Source organism: Tamandua tetradactyla, chromosome 6, assembly GCF_023851605.1.
Source record: "Tamandua tetradactyla isolate mTamTet1 chromosome 6, mTamTet1.pri, whole genome shotgun sequence".
Taxonomy (NCBI): Eukaryota; Metazoa; Chordata; class Mammalia; order Pilosa; family Myrmecophagidae; genus Tamandua; species Tamandua tetradactyla.
In genome coordinates this window covers 144024936-144046369 of record NC_135332.1, presented here as the reverse complement: position 1 = coordinate 144046369, position 21434 = coordinate 144024936, and the positions used below count along the sequence as shown (strand labels likewise).

Below are 21434 nucleotides of genomic sequence, written 5' to 3'. Positions count from 1 at the left end.
TTGAAAACACAGGTTTGCTGAGCTCCTTTGTGGAATAAGGAAAACAGGTGAACCTGACAGGGTGTTACCCTGTCTCTGGAGCCTCACAGTTAGGCAGAAAAAGAAGAAACTGAGGCTCGAAATTAATCCAATTGCTCACAACCTCTCAGATGTTTAGAGGTGTAGGCTGGTTTTGAACCCAGATTTACCTGATTCCATAGCCTGCCCACCTCTTTCTGTGACCCCAGACTGCAAAGAGTAGGCAGGATTTCTGTGGGAGGCTGTGGCATATATTTCCTTGGAGCTGCCTCTCTGGAGGTAAAGAAACAGAGCACATTCTCTTTAGATAGAATGGTTTGTTATAAGGTCCTACTTGGAGGCAGGTTGGTCGGGAAACAGCCTAATCCTCCTTCTCACCAAAGATTCCAAATATAGATCAAGAAAGAAGAGCAGCTGTTACCCACAGGGAAAGCTCTCTATGCTGGGCCCATTCTGGTCATGCAGTGGGGATAGACTAGGTAGAAATCACCCAGCCTGACCACCTGCTCTCACCCAGCTGCTGGGGGCGCTTCCCAGCTCTTAAAGGCCACCTGAAGGGTAGGGTTGGGATCTCCTGAATTTAGACCACTTACTGCCACAGATGCCCAAAGCCACTGCCTGACAGAAGGGCTGTGCGTGAACCAGAGTCCCTTCTGTCATAGCATCTGAGCTGACCAGAAAAGGGCAGAAAGTATCCAAGGGCATTTATTCTTTAATTATCTTCCTCCAAAAGCCAATATACCTTTTGCTAACTCATTTGGGAATTTGGTTGAAAAGGAAGTCTGGCTTTCAAATTCAGACCTGGGGGCAGAGCAGGACCTCAGGAAATTATAAAGACAATACTCCTTCCTTCAAATAGGGTTAGTCATTCATTTCTAATCCTTGTTTATTTTTAAAACCTCTTCAAGAAGGTGACTCCACAAACTTCCCTGGAAATGAGGTCAGAGTATTTTTGACTGTTATAGCCAGGAACCTCCTGATCAAGTCCAGGGGGGAAATCCTGACCCATGTGAGATGTGATGGCAAAGTTTGCTCCCAAGCTGGTATTCTCCTTTCGTCAGCCTTCCTGTTAAGACTTTTCTGCCACGGGGCTATGGTAACCTCCTGCCATCTCCCCATTTCCCATTCTTTCAAATCACTGCTTTCCTCCAGGTGTTCTTGTCAGAGGGTTTTAGTGACAGAAGTTTCAACAGCTCTAAAAACTTGGCCCTTTATGTTAGAATTTCTTGTTTCAGTATATAATAGAGTTGGGACAGCAGTTTAGGGGATTTTTAGGGTAGATTACAAAAAATCCAAACAGAATGTTCTTGTGAAAGCTCATTAAAAACATAAAACCAAACAAAGAGACATCATTTTTAGCACACAGGCTGCAGGGACACGGTTCCTTGGTGCCCTAAGCTGGAGCGCCTTGGCCAGCTCGCTGCACAGAGCGTGCTCCCACCCTTTGGCACTTAACGTGGTGGCCTGATAGGAGGCTTAGGACTCAGATCAGAGCTCAGCAAGCCACATTCCTACTCCTCATGTTAAAAGCAAAAGCTGCCTGAAAGGGTAAGTTTCTGGAGTTGCTTATAAATATACCCATCTATTAAATTTGAAAGGTTAACTGCTTATTTTTAAATGATTTCTTAGCAAGAGGGAAATGTTTTCTTCAGTGTTGTGCAAGCTCTCAAAACAACAGGTCTGGCATGGCCCTTTCCCTGATCTTGCTGTTTGCAGTTTAACAGTTCTGGATAGACATATTAGATCTAAGAATTTTCATTTAGAGAGAAAACGGAATCCTAACAATATGGCAATAACATGGAATCCTAACAATATGGCAATAACATGGGCCCCTTCCCGCCACAACATCAATCTTTTGTGGGAATGTATCCACAGAGTACAATGTTACAAAGAGATTAGCAAAGGTGCTCTCTGTTACTTTCACAAAGTAACATTTCCATGTTCTTTACTGGAAAGGGCTGATAAGGCCAATTCTGGGTGGTGTTCTTTGCTTAAATTCTTGGGAACATGAGGAACCAGATTATCAAACCAAAAGGGCTTTAGAGTGAACTTGGTCAGGAATGTGTGCTTTGATGCTGATTACTGTATTCTAAGACCACACAGACACCCAACTTTTAGCTCACAGTGCTCCCCAAACTCCCCTTTGTACTCAAATTCAAATTACCCCCTGCAAACTTTTTTTGCCAGACTGAAAAGAGAAACCTTGCTTTCTCTGGTGGAGTCCCTGAGAACACTGGCCCCCAGCCTGCAAGAGGCCACCTGCCCAGCACCAGAGGGTGCAAGGAGCCAGGGCTAGTCTTTCTTTTTGGGGTCAGGTCTGTGGTGAGGTTGAGATAGCCAAAAGTCCTCTCTGCAGTCTGTCTAGATAGGCAGTGCAGCACTGGGCAAGCAGAGGGCTCTCTACTGCATCTCACTAGCTTACAAAGTCCTTTGAGTTTTTCAGCTACAGTCATTCACGGACTGCAGTGAAGAAAACTGACAACCCTAGAAATTCGTGATTTCTTTTAGGCCCAGGTACTGAAGGCTGGGCTAGATTTCCGGATGCTGGCCTTGGATTTGGAAGGTGCTAAAAAAGTGTTTGCTAAATCGAATTAAAATCCTAATATATCTAATATAACAACTACTATTGCCTGAGTGCTTTTTAAATGCCAAGCAAAATGCAGGGTGCTTTACATACTTTCATCTAATTCTCCTGAAATCCCCAAGACCATTTTATAGAGGAGGAAACTGAAACTCTGAGAGGTTTAATAACTTGCCAAAGCCTTCCAGCTAGCAGTGGCAGCACCCAGATTTAAATCCAGTTCTTCAGACAGAACTGCAAAGTCCATGCCCTTTACTTCACCCTGCACTGCTCCCCTAGTGTCTTGAAGGAGGTAAGCATTTCATCTTTGCCTAGGCTTGAGCTCATCCCAGTTAGGGTCAGACCACAAACTCTCAGTTTGGCCTCCTCACCTGCTCTGAAAAGTGCCCCAGCGGCATAGTGCATGGCCAGGGCATGGATGAGCTGCCGGGCGGTGGTAAAGATGGGTCCTCTCTCAAACACCGAGAAGGAGAGAGGAGTGTGGTCGGATGCTATGTACAGCTTGAGGGAGGCATGGATGCTGACGAGGAGATTCACTGGTTGTATCACGAGTTTCCGCAACTTCACAGGATTCACCAAGGCCCTGGCATGCTGTCTGACCTGCAAGGGCAACACCTGTTCATCACCAGAGAGTATCATGGAGTGACCACCCAGCTTGCTGGGAGGAAGGTAGGTATCAAACAATGTTTTGATGTAGTAGACAAAAGTATCTTCCACATATAACCTGGCAGGCTTCAATTCAAAACTGAACTCATTAATATCAAATATGAAGCCTTTGCTGTCAGTTAGGGTGATACAAAGTTTGATAAAGCATTTTTCCTTGTATTCTTCCAATTCTTTGCTGGATACAAGGAGATTGTGCATTCTGGAACACTGAGTAGGTTCTGTTTTTTCTCCCTGGCAGACCAAGACAGCAAAATGGAAACTGGATTTGTTGTAAAGTTGGTTGTCCAGCTGTAGGTCCCCACAGTAGACCTCCACGCAGTAAAGCTGGAAGAGTGCCACAGAGGTCTCCTCCCCAGGGAGGTGGCAAGCCCTTGGGGCCATCTGGAGAAAAACATTGTCTAGGGTGAGTCTCAGAAGCTCAGATGATGCTTTGTGGTGGGTGAGGTCATCAAATACTGCCAGGCTCAATTGAGTGATGAACATTTTAAATGTAACAATCTTCTCCAGAGTTCTAGAGGAGAAAGGAAAAGAACATTATTCTCCCCTCTGCTTTTCCTTCTCTCTCTCTCTCTTTTTTTTTTAATAATGATAGTGCCTTATCAAATACCCTCCTGATGGGACATCAGATTTTCATAAGAAACAAAGTAAGAAATCAACTTTCAATACATCGTGTCTGGACAGAGCCAGTCACACTCCAGCAGGATTGGGAAATGTTCCCAACGGGACTATTACAAGTTCTTGCCATGTTTCTGTATGTGCTTCCCTTATCGACACCAGATTTTTACTTCAAAATCCCTCTAGTTTTTGTGTACTAAGTCTCTATCCTGATGATCACAAGGCAGAAAGACATAAATAAAATAACCAAGACTTCTTAAAGTGAAAAAGTGAAACAAGCAGAGGAACACTCACCGTGAACTCCCACAACTGCCTGTCTATTGGCATCTAAACCAGAGTGCTCGGCTCTCACCATCACTTCTGGAGCTGAACTGCCTGTGCTCCTGTATCAGGGAATCCCTCTACTATGCACTAAATCACTCTGCTCTCATCTCCCAAAGGGCATCACGCCAGCAGTTCCCCCTCTCCTACATAACTTTTTTCTTCTTTCCTGGATCATTACTAGCAGCTTATAAACAGGATGTTATTTCTTCTAGCATTAAAAAAAAAAAAAAACCCAAAAAAACCTCTCTTAAATCCTCTAGCTATCACTCATTTCTTTGATCCCCTTAACATAAAAACTCCAAAGCATTTTCTATACATATTGACTCATATTTCTCTCCTTTTATTTGCAAGCTTCTACAAACAGGCTTTTGCACCCTGCTCCCCCAACCTGTCTACCCAAACAACTCTTCCCAAGGTCACCATAAAGCTTATGTTGGCTCCTTGATGTGGCTAAATCAAATGATGGATTTTCAGTTTTCCCCTTGATCTACCTGTAAGTGGCATTTGACATTGTTGGCGATTCCCTCCCTCCGGAAGACACTTTCTTTACCTGTCTTCCAGAATACCACATTTCCATCCTTCCACTGCTCTGGTCCCATATCCTCAGATACCTATCTGAAGTGAAGTGATCCCTGCTTTTCTCCCAGACCTCTTAAAGTAAAGGTGTTAAAGGCTCAGCTCCTGGTCTTCTTCTCTTCCTTATCTCTGCTTACTCCCTTGGGGGATCTCATCCAGTCTCATTGCTTATATGTTGATGATTTCCAAATTTACCTATTTAGCCCAGACCACTCTCCTGAACTCCACACTTGTCCACATACTCACTTAGATGTCTAAAAGACACCTAAACTTATCATGCCAAATTCTTCATCTTGCCCTCTAAACCCATATATACAGTCTTTCCCATGTCAGTTACTGGAAACCACATCCTTCCAGTTGTTCAGATCAAAATTTTTTCAGCCATCCCAATGCCTCAACCCTCATCCAGTGTGTCAGGAAATGCCACTGACTTTACATTGAAAATATATCCAGGATCTTCTTACTACTTCCATGGATACCACTATAGTCTGACCTACCAGTATTGCTAGTCTAAATAACTGTAATAATCTCCTAACTAGCCTTCCTGCTTCCTCCTTGCTTCTCTACAGTTTACTTCAACAAAGCAGTCAAATGATCTTCTAAAAATTTAAGACAGTTCATATAACTTCAACGCTCCAATGGCTTTCCCATTTTACTCAGGATAAAAACAAACCCTTACAATGGCCTCTGAAGCCATACACAATTCATCTTCCTTCTTCCAGCCCTTATTTCTCAGACCTCACCTACTTTCACTACTTTCACCTTCACTTATTCTGCTTGTCCTGCACTGGTCTCTTGCCACCTCCTCAAATACACCAACCCTTTGGACTGACTGTGCCCGCTGTCCAGAAAGCTCTTCCCTCAGATAATCATATTACTAACACCCTCGCCACCTTCAAGCAGTTTGCTCAAAATTCAATTTCTTGGTGAGGCTTTCCTATACCAATTTATTTAAAATTGCACTCTCACTGTCACCAGGCCCTGACACTGCAGTCAATTTTAGCAGGCTCTATTTTTATCCCTGTAGAACACTGCTTTCTACTGTACCATATAATTAACTTTTTTACTATGTTTATTGTCTAGCCTTTCCCCTGCGCCTGTGAGAATGCAATCTTCTCAAGGGCAGGGATTTTGGTCTTTTTATTCACTGATGTATCTCCATGCCTAAACTTATACCTGGCACCCAATAAGTGCTCAAAAAATATTTCTTGAATAGATGAGTTAAGGAAGTACAAATAAATACATACTTGTACCTTTCCTATTTCTACCACAGAATATATGGGTTGGTGCTGTTGTGGTTAACTAATGTCCTACTGATAACCCTTTCTGAAATTGTTGTGTGGGCTTGAACTTTTGTGCTATATGATTTAAAATTTAGTCTCCAATTTTGTTGATGCTATTAGTAAGTTAGCAAATAAAACTTTATATACAGCCTCTTCTAAATATTACAAATTCAAATTAGCAAGGTCTAAATTATGAGTTCTTACCACATATAAAGCACAGAATTGTTTTTAAAAAGGGTTTAAACAAATATTTGAAGGCTGGTATTATCATTTTATTCTAATCTTAATTTACTTTTGATTATAAAATAAATATTTATTGTAGAAAGTCAAAATACAGAAGATCATTACACAATCACTTATAATTCCATGCCTACTAACAATGTGACTGTTTCTTTTCCCTTTAGTTTTTTTTCCCTAGGAATGCTTTCTGTATATGTGTGTGTATATACATATATGTGAAACATAATTGGGATCATAAATATTTAATTTTATATTCTGCTTTATTTTTGGTTGTATGATTATATCATATGTATTTTCTATCCATTAAAAACTTGGTAAGACCTTTTTTTGGTGGATACACCATTTATTTATACATTCTCCTACAGATAGGCATTTGTACTCTGAATATTTTGCCATTATAATTAATAATGTGATAATCACCTCTCTGCATATATTTTTGCCCACTTCTACAGTGATTTCCTTAGCATATACTCTTAAAACAGGTTTAACCATTTTAATATATATATATAGCAAATGGACTGTTCAGAAAATGGCCCTAATTTCTACTTTCACCAGGACTGTATATGATGGAACATCATTGTTAATTTGATAAGTGTATAGTATCTTATGTAAATTTTGTTTATTTGATTACTTTTATTTCCTCTTCCTAGAATTTTCTGTTCATGCCTTTTGCCCTTATTTCTTTTTGGAAGGAGGGGATATCTTTATATTACTCCTGTTAAATTATGTGAGCTCTTTTAAATGAAGGATATTAACTCTTTGCCTGGTTCATGTTTTTAAAACCTGATGGCAACACTCAGGTTGAAGGGGGAAAAACGTGCCTCTAAGAAGTGTATTTAATTGGAATTTGAAGTTGTCACATAGATATAGATGTACTGACTTGCATTTCCTGTTGATAATAATGCTATAATAGAGACGCATGCTTTAGTTTATAGATCAGTTTGCTGAAGCTACCACAGAGACCTGGAAGAAGTACTCCAAAAAAGATGCTATGCTGCTTTCTCTCGTCGTGATGATTTAACGCTAATAACCCTATTCTTACTTGTGGATTACACAATTATTAACCAAAAGTTTTAGATGGGTGACAAAAAAATGCTAAATATTAGGCATACAACTTCATAACAGGAAAGCTTTGTATATGGCTATTGGGAAAATAATTAAACCTACCTGTTGGTGTTGACCAAAATAGGTTCTGCTTTTCCTTCTGGGGCCAAAGTTATGAAAACTGTGCCGCACTGATGAACAATGTCCACATATACATAGCCAAAACCAGTTAGGAACAAAACCTGCAAAAATTCAATGCCTGATTTAGAAGAAATAAGAAATACTATTGAAATGTCTGCCTTCAAATGTCTCAAGTTCTGATTCAATACCACAAACACTTCCTGGTTATACTTCTTTGAATCCATATGAACAGGCTAGTCAGTTGACTTAAATGAAAAAAACCCAAAAGATCAAATCCAGATTTTTCAATATCCAGCTGTAAGGCTCATTGAAATAAAAAAATGATGGATGACAGGGCATGAGTATCTTCATTATCTGCTTCTTTGGAATTGGCAAAAACTATATGGGCTGGAGCCCAGCCATGGGGCCAGCTTTATGGTGCATCAGAATCTTAATGGAAAAAAGCCCTAAAAGTCAGGACTTGAAAAGCAATGTGCAAAAAGTTTCAGACTCCTGAGTGCTGACTTACTATCACAGGGGTATTCTTCTGTGCCAGAGACACAAAAATATAACCAAAAACCTACCAGCAAAACACTTCATAAACCCTCCACCTTCCCCGTGCCCCAAAGATCTTCAAGTAACTTGCAGCAAGAATGTTAGATAAATTAATTTGCTGGGAGTCAAAATTAATTTTACTACCATGAGAAGGTGGACTAAGACCTAAAAAAAAGTTCTCTCCCTGGAAGCCAGGTGCTAGGCCAGGAGAACAGATGTTCTTTCAGTGTAAAATACCAACGTTACTTAAATGGATAAATATTTGAAAACAGAACTATCTAAAAAACAACTATAAGAACATCACGCTCATAGCCAGGATTACTGGAGGGTAGGGGCAAAACCTCCTCAGGGAAAGTCGATTCTGATGATTTGCAGTATCAATGCAGTCCAGATCTGGACCTTCAGCTATTGTTAGGACAACAAATAAAAGAACAAAGACTGAAAATTCCTGGATTAAGTTAGGCGTTTGCTTGACAAGTAGTAAATGCATTCTATTTTAATTTTAATCAAACAAAGAGGTACCAGAGAGAGTATATATAGAGTCACAAATTTGGAAACAACTTCAAGGTCATGGAACTCCTTTCACATCCAGGGAACCTGGATGTCATCTCTCCCTTCTCCCCCTGCTCGTCTCCTGCAACCTGGTGGTCACCAATCCTCCAGCTCTGCCCCTATTCTTCCACTGATACCTTCTTTTTTATTCTAGGGTCACTGCTTTAGCTCATGCCTTTGTCTGCCACTTACCACTCCCTATGCCTAGAATACCCTTTCCCCATACAAGTCCTTTCGCCAAGTATCTCTGCACACAAAGCTCAAAGGACATCTTATTCCATGATGCTAATTCCCTAATTTCCTTATTATCTTCCTCAGCTTAATACCTACTCCTACATTCAAAAAGCACTTGAACCATGTATCTATTTGAGCACAAATTTTATTGTTTGTTATAGTTACCTGTTTATATATATCTGAATCAATTCCTACATTGTAAACTTCTTGAAATAGCGGTCGAGTCAATTTGCTCTATTTGTGTTTTCCATGGACATGTTTCTCAAACGGACAGTTCTGCAAATGTATTTGTTTCAAAAGACTTTGCATCCTGAATTTGCCCTATTTGTTCCAATGCTATGAATTAAACTTGAATATGATAATATTTGGATTTTAGTCAACTCAGCAACCTAAAACAAAATAGGTTATTTTTTGAAAAACATTCATTTGAATGTTTTTTTGAAAAACATTCAAAGAGATATAAAAATTATCTCTTTGGAGGACATGTAAAGTGAGTCACACTGCTTTTTCACTAAGCTGATAGATATGGAATTAGTCATTAGGCATAAAGCTTTTTAAGGCACTATGCTCCTTTCTATATTCCCTTTTCTCAATGACTATCTGTAACTTTAGTGCATACTCCAGTTTTTAGCACTCTCTCCTCCCCTCTAAGGAGAGAAGGAGACCCTGGGATCAGAATAGGGAAATATTTATGTACTGCACGTTCTCGAAATCATCTTTAGGCACCATGAAATGAGGATACTTATAATCTCTGAGATACTAAAGGTAAGGCAAACTGATGGTTTCTGCTAACTGTCCAAGGGATTTTTGACAGCAAGCAAATTAATCTAAATCTTTAAGGTACTACTTCTGGCCCAAAAATCTGGACTTGGGAGATAAATTTTGTTGGGTGTCCCTTTCACTCACCAGTTCCCCTGCAAGCAACACAGACTTGAATTCTTGGAGCCTACTTGTCTCTTTCCACACACAGAGAAAGAGGCTCCTCTCAACTACAGACTTTCTGTATAGTGGCAGATTTAGGGATAAGGGAATTTGGCATCTAAATGCCAGAGAAATTAGGAACTTAAATCCAGGTTCCCCAAAAGTTTAAAATAAATCCTCGTTTTGTTCTGATGGTTTGATCATTCAGTCATTCAGGTAACTATTTAAAAAACACTAAAAGGGTACCTTAAAGATTCAGTTAAGGTATTAGGCAGGGAAAAGATATGATTACTTGCTGGTTTGAAAGGATGTATGGACCCTAGAAAAACCATGTTTTAATCAAAATCCCTTTTCGTAAAGGCAGAATAATCCCTATTTAATACTGTATGTTTGAAACTGAAATCAGATCATCTCCCTGGAGATGTGATTTAATCAAGAGTGGTTGTTAAACTGGTTTAGGTGATGACATGTCTCCACCAGTTTGGGTGGGTCTTGATAAGTTTCTAGAGTCCTATAAAAGAGAAAACATTTCTGAGAATAAGAGAGATACAGAGACAGCAGAGCAGAACAACATGGCCACAAGAAGCAGAGTCCACCAGCCAGCAACCTTTGGAGATGAAGAAGGAAAATGCCTCTCGGGGAGCTTCATGAAACAAGAAGCCAGGAGAGAAAGCTAGCAGACGACACTGTGTTCGCCATGTGTTCTTCCCGGTGAGAGAGGAACCCTGACTGTATTTGCCATGTGCCCTTCCACTTGAGAGAGAAACCCTGAACTTCATCGGCCTTCTTGAAACAAGGTATCTTTCCTTGGATGCCTTAGATTGGACATTTCTATAGACTTGTTTTAACTGGGACAATGTCTCGGCCTTAGAACTGTAAAGTAGCAACTTATTAAGTTTCCCTCTTTAAAAGCCATTCCGTTTCTGGTATATTGCATTCCGGCAGCTAGCAGACTAGAACAGTTACACTCTCAAGTTCACAGCCTAGCTGGTGAAAAAAAGACAGATAGACTTATCCTGACTAACAATTCCAGAGCAGAGGTATATAAAATGCTTCTCTCTTTGAGTGCATTAACCAGCATGGTCTCCATGTAAACTTCATGAGATCATCAGTTTAGTGTCCATTTTGTTCAGTAATTATAATCAGCGCCTGGAACTCAATAAGGGTAAGAGCTCATCATCTAAATGGACATCATCTAAATTTGGCTCCTGTGGTAGAGACTTCTAGTCTCTATCCATTTCTAGTTCTCTTCTTCCAGGCGCAGGGCAGGATTGTACCCCACCCCCTTGTGGATAGATACAACCATGTGACTAGTTTGGACCAATGGGTTAAAGGTAGAATTGACATGTGCTACTTCTGAGCCAAAGTATAAAAGAGCCAGCCTTCTTCCTCTGGTGTGGCAACTAAAAAAAGACTTTTTGTTCTGGATCAGTGGTGAGCCAAATCCAGTCCATGGCCTGTTTTTGTAAACAAAGTTTTTTTGGAACATAGCTATGCTCATTTGCTTATGTATTATCTCTGTCTCAAGGCAGAGTTGAATAGTTTTGACACAGACTGTATGGCTTGTAAAGCTTAAAATATTTACTGTCTAGAACTTAAAGAAAAAGTTTGCTGAGCCCCGCTTTAGTTGTGCTAGATTTACACTCATGTCCCTCAATGAACTACATACCCCAGCTCACATGCCCTTGTGTAGTCCCTTCCATACTGGCTGTATGACTTTCTTTAGCTAATGGGGCATCAGCAAACCTGAAGCAAGAGGACGCTTGACAAAGCTTATTTGAGGTTTGCCCTCTTGCCACAGTGTGAGTAAGCGTGGTCCAGCCTCCTTGAGGATGAAATAACACATGATGACAGAGATACCCAGAATTCCCAGCTGAACCCATCCCTCAGCCAACTCTCCAGCTGAACACACCTATATGAGTGATCCCAAGCTAACCCTGCAGAAAAGTCACCAAACCAACCATCAGAATCATCAGAAGTGGTAAATCACTTTTTTTTTTAGATGACTAAGCTTTGTCATGATGGTGCAGATACGAAATTGTGGGGCTTCCATCTACTTGGGTCTTTGAATAACAATGTAGAACAGAGCCACCTGATAACAAAAACTGGCCATGTAGCATGAACAAGAAATATACTCTAGGATTATGATAAGCAGCAAACCTAGTCAATACTAACTAACAGAATTGAGTAACAGAGGTAGAGTTCTATCAGTAACCTAAAATATGAGGCCCTGGCTTCATGGTCAGGCAGCAGAAACTATCAAAAGTTGAAAAGATGGGGATCTGTGTCATGAAGTGGCAAAACATTTAGTAAAACTACTGCCCGAGATTATTTGGGAAATAGATCATGGACCCAATAAATCTGTAGCTCTAAAAGATGAGGTTTGAAAATAAAACAGCAATGTATGTTGGCTGCTGTTGGCTGTCTCTGGCAATGTACTATGAAGAAGAGATGAGCTCAAGAAAGAACTGGCCAGTTTGCAAACAAAAATGAGAGTACAGAGATTGTAGAATTTCAGGGCCTTGCAAAGTTGGAAATGGCAAATGCTTTTAAATGCCAAATAGCAAAAGAAATAAAATGTAGAAAGCTTCTGAATACAAAGGTATATTACTACTCAGCCTAGGTTAACAATGGGTATCACACCCACTGTTAATAAGTGCCCAGAAAAATTTCAGAGTTGCTATGAATAGGAGGCTGCTGTTATGCCTCTCATTTTTTCCCCCTTTCTAAGAAGGAGGGTTTTTTACTGTTATCCAGTCTTGTTTAATAGCTCAGATGGAGGGAGGAGGGACATTTAAGTCCACAGATCTCCAGACCAAACAGAGTTACATCTGAACCTACTGATCATCACCCAGAAATATTAGATTCCAAGTGGGATGTGGTGACTGGTTAGAACCTTGGGGAAGAGGTTCTGTGTGTGGGAAAAAGAATGAATTAAATGATTGAAGATGAGAAACAACTTTTTAGTAGTTTGTCAAAGCAGAATAACCAAGCCAATCCTGATCAATACTGCCACTTAGTTATTTTTTACTATCTTCACTTCACATTGGTAGTTGTGGGGTGTGTGCAGAAGACTGTAGGTGACATATGATTAGACACTTGCTGCTCTAACCTCAAAATATATTTTGGGGAGACTTTGTTTTTGCCTTTTGTATTTCTATTAGAGCATTTTGATCAATAACACTTTATCTTTCATCTTATAAGAACCACCCCAGGCCTAGGTACTGCCTTCTATTTAGTACATTATCTTTTACTACAATTACAAATAAGAAGCACTTTAATATAATTTGTGCTCTTCTGTGTATCCTGTTGTCTTTATTTAAAGGTTTATTATGTTTATGTCCAATGAATATTAAAAATTTATACCAATTTAATTTTACTAAGTCACAAGAAAACAGAGACAATAATGGAAAGCATTCCTGAAAATCTTCCTTTCTTTCTCTTTTTTGCTCCCTACCCCTGCCCTGCCCCTGCAGCCCCCACCCCCTCCTTAGACTATATGTTAAGATCCAGGCATAATCAGGAAGGAGTTATAAAGCATCACAGCACTGCAGCTAAATTAAACTTAAATCATAGGCGTTATTGTTATTAAAAGTCCTTAAACTGTCCTCTCTCCTAATTCTCACTGATTCCTCCTTCAGCTGGGCCCCAATTTCCATCATGGTGCATCTTTTGCGTCCCCTCCTTCCCCTTCTTCAGTTCTTCAATCTACCTCATTTTGTCACCACCTCAAAATTTTACTTGCTTTAAAATGTGAGACAGTTTAACCGTTTTTTTTTTTTTTTCTCATTCCTGGTGTATCCTAGTTACCATTCCACAATAAAAATTGCCCACTCATTTTGTTAAAGATTCCCTTAGAGGAATTCTACCCTTTACTCTAAAAAATGATAATTCTCTGAAGTGTAACAAATAAGGTATCAGTGACCGAGAGAGTTCAAACAGAGTCAAGAGGCTACACTGGAGATCACTCATGTATACTTCAGTTAGACATCGTTACCTATCATAACTTGTCAAATTCCAACCAAAACCATTCCTGCCAATCCTAAAAACTACCTAGGGCATTATATAAGATTCTACAAAGGTTCCATGCACTAGGGTACCTTTCTAAAAACCTACAACCTCCAGATGGGTCCCTGGACCAGATAAGTCCTGAAATGCAGAGGGGCCAACCCTTCCAGAACATCAACTAGTTTCATTCCCCTATTCCATATTATCGGCAGCCCCTTCCAACATGAAAAAGTTAGAATAGCCATAGCCCAAATACTTGTCAAGAAAGGGAGAAAGATCAAAGGTGATGGTGGAGTTATTATATATAGTTTAGCAAATGAGTATGAGTGCTGAATCATTATACTGATATTCCTTTTAGCCTCCAGTACCTCAGAGCAACTAGAAATAAACACCTAAAATTGTGGAATTGTAACCCATACCAAACTCTGAAATCTGTTCTACAACTAATTGTTGTGTGATGTACTTTGAAATTTATAGCTTTTATGTATTGAAATTTATTGCTTTTATGCGTATATGCTATTTAAAGAGAAGGTGGAGTATAACAGAGAAGATAGGATTCAACAAATGAGTATGACTGCTGAATTATTATATTGATATTTCTATTGGTCTCCAGTGTCTTGAAGCAGCTAAAAGAAAAAATGAAAACTTTTAGAACTGTAACCCATACCAAACTTTAAATCTGTTCTATAACTACTTGTTAAAATGTACTTGGGAATTTATTGCTTTTTTTGTATATATATTTCACAATGAAAAAAAAAAATCTCTCTCCTGCTTTTGAATCTTTAAGTTGAAGATATTAAGTTGTGTTGGGAATTGACATGTTTAAATTGATCTGAAGGTATTCTAATTAGGGATTTTCTTTGTTCTGCTGAGTTTCAGCTGAAAGTCACTTTTCATACAAAATTTCATCATCTATCTTTGGGAAGGAATAAATTTAAAATTTACTATGTATACCGTCAGACCAAGTGACTTCTAAAAGAACATCTAAAGAAGGAAAACCATAACATGGAAGAATTAAAGACTTAGCCTTTAAAGGGAAGAGATTTCCACAAAGGCTAAGGGAATGAACCTATTCCACAGAGCAAGGGAACAAGGTATAACCTACTCATCTCAAGTAGTTGTCTGTTTTAAGTGGTCTGGTGGACTGGATAACCTTCTCCAAGCTGGACTCTGTTTTAGCAATGGCTTTGGTGGTAGCCGTGGAGACAACTTTTGGAGAGGGTGGCAACAGAGAGAAATTTGAAAAGGATATTGCTAAAACCTGGGAGAGAGATGATGAACAAAGTCCTGAACTAGGCCTTGGTGGCAGAGACAAAGTTAGTATTCAGAGACAGAACCTGGTGATTTATTGGATGGGGGGGTGGAGGGGGGAGAGAAAGGATAGCACTGCGATGTGGCAGGAAGAAGAGAGATATGGAAGCCAGAGAGTCCTGAGTTTGGACCCTAGACCCAATTTCATATGCAAGTTAACCTCTCTGAGCTTTAGGTAGTATCTACCTTTCAGGGATGTAATAGGGACTAATGATAGTATTTTTAGAGTGCCTGACATAAAAAAAAAAAGGCATTCAATACAATTTTATAACAATTTTATTGGAGGTTTTAATGTTGAGGCAATGGTGATAACATTCATTGAAGCAGAGAATTCAGGAGAAGCTGGTTTGGAGAATAGAAAAGGATTATTTCGGTTTTAAACACGTTGAACTTGAGATGCTTACAGGTCATTCAGGCAGAGATGTCTGGTGGGTAGCTAGAAACACAAATTTGGACCTTGGGAGGGATGTAGTGGCCAGAGATAGATATCTGGAAGTGACTGGGCAATAGATGGTAGCTAAAGTTAAAAAGTCATATGATGGATTATATCTCCCAGAGAGGAGAAGAAGAGAGATGAACTTCTAAGATGATTAAGATAGAAAAAGTTGGATAGGGATGAAAAGGAAATAGCAGATATTCTGGATGTAATCATTTCTTTTGAATGTTTATTGGAAAACATTTTAGGGAAATCCCTACTCTCAAGTATCTTTGGAAGCAGTTGTAAGTTAGTACGAACAACTAACAACTTGTTCTAGCCCTGATCCTGGGGTTGTGGGAGGTGAGTGAAGTAAGCAGAGTTCAGTTACCCACTTGGACTTTTTTGCATATAAAAATTCCTGGATAGAGGCTAGTGATGGCCCAGAAAATTATTACACGCTGCTTTAGGCATCAGTGCTCAGGGTTGCCTGTGTGTGATCTGAACCAAATGGACTGATTACACATTTGAGTCCTGGTTCATCTAGATACTTGATGAAGTGTCCCATGATATTCTTATAGACAAGATAAGAAATATCTAATACATGATGATTTAAAAAGTGCTTTTAGATGCATTTTCTTATTTTAGAAAAGTGGTCTAGACTGTACAGTTTGATGTGTTGGTAGCTAACTGAACCCAAGCATTAGGGAAATACCAGATGATTCACTACAGCATGTAGATCTTGAACTTCTCCTGTTCAACATATTTATTAATAACTTGGATGAATATGTAGAATGGATACTTATGACATCTATAGGTGGCAAAAAGCTAACAGGGATACTTAATATGTTAGATGACAGAATTGCAATAATAAAAAAGTGATTTCAACAAAATGAATTCGGCCAATAACAATAAGAGTTAATTCATTGGGGATAAATGTAAAGTCTTGTCATTAGGATCAAAAGGTCAACTGTGCAGCAAGTTGTGTGACATACACCTACAGTATGTGGCTGACCACAATTTCAATAATACCAAACAATGTGAACTCATTAATGAAAAGCTAACTCAATCTTTGACTTTATTAATGGAAGGAAGGTAATAGCTGGCTAGACCACATTTGGAACACTACGTGTAATTCTGGCTGCCAGATATTTAGGAGGGAACATAGCATATGAGTGTGCTCAGCAAGGTTAACTGTGATGATGGGTCTGGAAATCACATTTACTGAAGGAGTGATTCAAGGAACCAGAAATGTTTGGCCTGGATAAAATAACACTTAGACAAGATGCTGAAGCTATCTTCAAATAATTGTAGTTTTGCCATAATGAAAGGGAAGTAAATAATCTGTGATGCCCAAGAGGGCAAAGCAAAGATAAATGAGTGGATGCTACAGGTGGACAGTTTTCAACATGATAAAAGAAGAAACTTCCTCATAACCACAGTTGGAACAAGCCATGACTATGATACAAGAAGTCTTCTGAGGCTAGATGTCATGGAAGAGATTACTACACTATGTAAAAGGAGAAATTCCTCTTCTAATCAGTAGTTTTCTGAACTTTCAGTAGCAATATTTGTAACCATGACAGAACTCCTAAGATAGACAGGTAATGAATGGTTCAGTGACCTCAGCTTGGTTTACACCAAAAACAGGACGACGCCAGATGCAAGCAAATCCCTCTGATCTTTCTTATTTAAAAACCGAGCTGATCGCTATTTAAACGTCCATCCTCTTATCAGTAAAATGAACATAAAAATTATTGCCCTGACTACCTCAAGAGAAATTCTGCAGTGACCAAAGGCTTTGTCTTAGGACCTACTATATTTTATGCAATTAGTTATCAATTCCTTGAAAGCAGGAATTATTCCTTATTTAGGACAAAGGGTTTGGTACTTGATAGGTTCTCAATAAAAGTTTATTGAATAAATGAATGAAAGAATAAAGACTGTAGATGTGAAAGCATTTTGTAAATGATACAGTGCTACACGAAAAGGAAGTTCTCTCACAATCTGGGAAGAAACAACAGTGGTGCTGACCCCACTAAACACTTCTACTAAGAGTTAAAGATCATGAGATTTTACAGGATCATTTTAGAAAATAATTCATCTGCAAAGGGATGTTTCAATCCACTTTTGGGGGTTCAGATTCTTCTTTGCTATTTCAATGGTTAAAAATTGCTTTTCATCAACAATTCAGTGGCTTCTCACTGCTCTTAAGATAAAAACCAAAATCCTTGACAGCTCAATAAGGTCTTGCCAGGTCTGGCCTTTAATTGCCTCCATAACCTCATCCTCTATCAGCTTTTCCCATGTCTGGCCAATAGCCATACTGACCTTTAGTTCCCCGAAAGGATCATGCTCCTTCTCCAAGAATAGGAGCTTCAAACAGACCTTAAGTCTTTGCCTTCAAGGATGTTTAGGCATGATACAGACAAAAAGGTAGGAGATTTTTCTAGGCTGAAAGAGCAGCAAGTTTGAAACACACTCTTTGACCTAGTCAATTCCATCAACTAAATGACTTCATTTAGTTGGCCAACATACTCTTACAGCAAAATGTACCTTCCTAGCTCTTATCAGAGTTTATAAGAATACAACTATATCCATAATTTGCTTATTATCTGTCTCCTCTATATGAAATCTCCTTGAGGGTATTTTTGTTCACATTATTTTTAGAGAGTCACAGTGGTAAGTATAATGTATTGCACACATTAGAGACTCAATAAATATTTGTTGATTGAAAGAATGACACATGCTTCACAATGTTTTTGTGAGTTAAATGATAACTACTGTATTTTCTTTGCACCATTTGTGTTTTGAATTTTTCAAAATAATGTTGCCAAACTGACAAAAATAAGGTTTCTCACTATCAGAAATTGAAATCCCATATATTGTTATAGGATTTAAAACTATTTCCCTGATAGGATCAAAATTATGGCTTAGAATTAGCATTGTAAACTTATTTTTTATGACTTAGTTTGTTGGGAATCTAAAGATTTCTTCCCCTAAAATATGGCTACCACCTACTGTCAAATTGTGGACAAGAATGCCAGCTGCTATGCCAGGGCCTCTGGCTAAATGATCAGGAGTTGTCTTCTAACTAGGTGTGAGCCGGGAACATAACACCAGAGAACCCACACCACATCACAGCCAGAATTTGTGTCTCCATGCTATCAGGTATTCCTGATAACTACTGGTCCAAAGAATACTTCTTTATGTGATTATGAAATTATTTTCCACATATTTCCTCATATATTACATTTTAAAATTGTACATGACACTATCCTATTTGCAAAACTGAGAAGGGAGCATATCTATGACTGACAAAAGCCGAAGGAATTTTCTCCCTTATAGCACGATGGAGGTTTTATGGTGTTTTCATTCTGCTTGTTTAGGTGAGCTTTGAAATTCTCATCCTGTCCCCCAAGATCAAGGGCTAAGGGAAGGCTTCTGGAAGACAAACTTACTCCTACATAAGGGCTGCTTCCTTTCATCAGAGGACACAGCTCCCTTTACTCCCTAATGATTTATAAGCCCTGGTGTATTACTGAGGAGAGTTCCGTGAGGGTCTGAAACAAATCTTTTTCAAGAGTAGGAAGTAAACCACGATCTGCAGGACATATGGCATGCAGCTCCTAAAAGATTAATGGGAACATGAGACTCTGCTGGGTTCTCAGACCATGGGTGATAAGGATACTGGAAAGAATACCTCCTCTCAGCTTTGAGTACAAAGGTTTGAGGAAATTAGAGCGAATGGGAGTCCCGAGAAATAGGTTTGGGCAGGCAGATGCCTATTGTTAAAAATTCCCTTGACGTGTATAACCAAGATTTAAAAAAATTTTTAAACTGATGTAGGGAGTTCAGGGACCCTTGAGCAGCTTACAATATTTATTTTATAAATTAATGAGACTGGGAATGTCTACAGAGATCTAGAAGATTTTCAATGTGCATCAAATGAGCACTGCTGATGGAAATGACAGTCCTCTGTAGCTTGGTGCTATGACAAATGCAGGTCTCCAAGGTGAACTTGGCCCTCTGAGCTGCTGAGCCGTTCTTTCACCTGTCTCTGAGCTAGATCCTTTGCCTGTCTCCACAGCTACTGCTCTCCCCAGGGTCCTGACCCTTTTCTTCGCTCTTTTAGCAGTTTATTCATTCCACTCTTCACAAATAAACTTAAGGCGATCAAGTATCAATTCACTCATTTTCCTGGCTCCATCACTTCAAACATCTCTATCTACACTTGTACCTGTCCTCACCTCTTTTTTTCACTGTCAGAAATGAGGAGGTGGCCCTTCTGTTCAAGTCTAATTACTTTATCTATGCTTTGAAATTGTCTCTTTGGGGAACCTCCTCTTCTTTCTCATATTTTCCACTTTTCCTTGACTGGTTCCCTTCCTACAGTATACAAAGAGCTTCCACCCCACTGATGACACGTGATAAAGCTCCTTGAAAGAACAATTTTCTCTTGATCCTTTCCTCCATGCTTGTGATATCCAATTGCTACCTTGCTTGACCTCCTACCATCATTTTATACTCCATAAACTGTCTCCTTCGGGGGTTTTCAGGTTTCTCCTCTGCCCAGGTTCCCCTCCTACCGCTCTGCTCATTCCTTCTCTTTATGCTGCCCTATGCTTACATATTGGAGTTTCCCAAGGATATACCCAGGACCTTCTTTTCCTTCTTTTCATGATCTCTCTGGGTAACTTTATCCTCTCATTCAGTCATTCATTTATTCATTTTATATTTATTAAGTTCTTACTGTGTTGACAGGCACTCTGCCACAGTCAGAATGAATAAGGCAGGTTTCTTATTCCCAGGAATAAGAATTGATTTGGTAGAAAATAATTTAAAGAAATAAATGCAATGAAATGTTATATGAGCATGTACAGAGTACAGTGGGGCAGGTAGGCTTCACAAAGACTTTTACTAAATCTTGAGAGATGAGAAGAAATGTGCCAGGAGGACTAGGGGAGTTAGGGAATTCCAGCTAAGGAAGTGGTATATAAGTATACTGACTCAAGTTACTTCTGGAAGTCTCAGTTTTCACTTTTTATAAAGGTTAAATAAGAAAGAAAGTAGAGTGCCTAGCACAATGCCTGGCATATAATGATTTAGAAATGATAACCATTATTATTACTGTAAGTATATTTATAAATTTAATGTGTTTTGTAACTACTACAATAGGATCTACTTGAAAGCTTGTTGTGAAGCTCAAATGAACTGATAACATGTGAAAGAACTATAAAAAAAGTACAACATGAAGGAAATACTAGATACATGTACCATTTTCACACAGATAAAACTACCAGCATCCAGAATAAAATAGAAAGAAATCAGGGCATTTTATCCATTCAAGTTTTTAATACTATGATAAATACGCTTATTTTAAAATTAGTAAACTTCAAGGGAATTAATCTAGGGTTGACATTATGATTGTTCTAAAATCTGGATGGTTGGACTATCTTCTATATAAAGGAATCTACCAATTTAATTTCATTTTGACCTTGGATTAGTTCCTAGATGGGCTAGCTTTTACCAAATGCTCTTCTCTAGTAAACAGTTGTATAGTACATTTTGGAGATACATATTTATCTTTGAGAATTTACAAGCTAATGAGTATTTAAAAATGGATACACAAGTGCTCTCACATAGAGACAAGAAATTTAGCACTTGGAAAAACATGTTTAACAATAAACAACCAATAAAACCTTAGAAAAGAGAATTTTTCTTTGGGCCTTGGCAGGAACACATGTGATTCACTCACCTGGGTACCCTGACTGTTGATGTCAATGGCATCACTCCATTCAGTTGGTATTTCATCTACCAGTTCTACTCTCAAAAGAAGGCTAGGAAGTAAGTCTTTGGTTTTGCAGTCTGGATAACTGGAAATCTGATGATACAGCTCATGATGAACTGAACATTCAGAAGGAATTTTTCTGCAATAAACTTCAAACTTTGGAACATCTGAAATTGAAGA

At 39.0% G+C, this 21434-nt stretch overlaps 1 protein-coding gene across 6 annotated transcripts in view; it reads right to left on the bottom strand.

The window, feature by feature from the left end:
* The window catches only part of VPS13B (vacuolar protein sorting 13 homolog B), a 1000970-nt gene that overhangs the window by 19252 nt on the left and 960284 nt on the right, over positions 1-21434 (bottom strand). For all 6 annotated transcript variants that reach the window (XM_077167321.1, XM_077167322.1, XM_077167317.1 and 3 more), the window contains 3 exons: positions 21222-21421; positions 7471-7589; positions 2971-3776 (listed from right to left, as the gene is read on the bottom strand). In XM_077167321.1, the coding sequence (XP_077023436.1) occupies positions 2971-3776; positions 7471-7589; positions 21222-21421 (1125 nt within the window). The remainder of the gene's footprint in view (positions 1-2970; positions 3777-7470; positions 7590-21221; positions 21422-21434) is intronic.